Here is a 1,426-nt window from a genome sequence, read left to right as displayed (position 1 = left end):
AAATGGTACGAGAGTCTGAGAACCACTGGTTTAGCCACATCGGCAATTATGCGGTGAACAAAATATTAAGTGGTTGCACTTAGGGCATAACTTAGAACTTCATATGACCGCATTAGGATAATGGTCAGCTAAAAGTAACGACCACAATAAGGACTCACCTAAACTTAGAACAAGGGTGGATGATCCAATGCCCTGCAGCCCTCTGGCGGATTCTTTCTTTCATTAAAGCCTTTTTACTTCCAAACAGTTTCATGGCTAGCTTATTATCAGACGGATGGAATAAGGACTCGAGCTGGATCTTCATAAATGAGGACTTGGCATCGGTGAGAAACGGACCCACCTCTTCTTTGGGAGTCCCGTAAAGACTGACGTCATCTTTTTCCCCTGTCCCATCTCGTGCGGTCGAGTTGGAAACGTGACGGCTGTCTTTGTAGTTCATTTCTGAGCTAATGTAGTCGCTGACGAGACCATCTTCGTCAACAGCCGTCACGAGAGAGTCCGTGCAAGTGTTGACGTTGTCGATACTGATCTTGATAGAATCCTCTTTCTGGAGACTTCGAGGAGAACGGATCTCTTCCTCAGATGGTGTTCCATGACTAACACGGCCATTCGCCAGCCGTAGGCTCGGCACACGCTCGCCCCTCCGTGCCTTGATGCTGGCGTTCGAGTCCATACCAGCAACTCCGGAGCCCCTGTAGGAAGAAGATCTCAAGAATTGTATTCTCAGCAAGCATAATTAATTATAATACCTAATACTTGAATACCTTATTTATATTTAAAACTGTTCAACACAACTCATGACGAATTTGTTTGTTGTTAAGCGCAAAGCTACACAATGGACTATCTGTACTCTGGCCACTAGATGTACCAAGTTAACACTAGCATCACTAGATGTACCAAGTTAACACTAACATCACAAGATGTACCAAGTTAACACTAACATCACTAGATGTACCAAAGTTAACACTAACATCACTAGATGTACCAAAGTTAACACTAGCATCACTAGATGTACCAAGTTAACACTAACATCACTAGATGTACCAAGTTAACACACTAGATGTACCAAGTTAACACTAGCATCACTAGAAGTACCAAGTTAACACCAGCGTTACTAGATGTACCAAGTTAACACTAACGTTACTAGATGTACCAAGTTAACACTAACGTCACTAGATGTACCAAGTTAACACTAACGTTACTAGATGTACCAAGTTAACACTAACATCACTAGATGTACCAAGTTAACACCAGCGTTACTAGATGTACCAAGTTAACACTAACATCACTAGATGTACCAAGTTAACACTAACATCACTAGATGTACCAAGTTAACACTAGCATCACTAGATGTACCAAGTTAACACTAGCATCACTAGATGTACCAAGTTAACACTAACATCACTAGATGTACCAAGTTAACACT

The 1,426-nt window shown here is 41.8% G+C and overlaps 1 protein-coding gene across 1 annotated transcript; it reads right to left on the bottom strand.

Annotated features, from left to right (window-relative positions):
- Window positions 1-154: 154 nt before the first annotated feature.
- On the bottom strand, window positions 155-692 carry LOC111084058 (the record flags this gene model as incomplete). Its single annotated transcript, XM_022380838.1, has 1 exon — window positions 155-692. A coding segment is annotated over one exon (538 nt), but the record flags the coding sequence as incomplete, so codon positions are not given.
- Between the last annotated feature and the right edge of the window lie 734 nt (window positions 693-1,426).

The sequence above is a fragment of the Limulus polyphemus genome, unplaced genomic scaffold (assembly GCF_000517525.1).
Source record: "Limulus polyphemus unplaced genomic scaffold, Limulus_polyphemus-2.1.2 Scaffold13212, whole genome shotgun sequence".
In the NCBI taxonomy this organism is placed as follows: Eukaryota; Metazoa; Arthropoda; class Merostomata; order Xiphosura; family Limulidae; genus Limulus; species Limulus polyphemus.
This window is presented reverse-complemented; position numbering and strand designations above follow the sequence as displayed.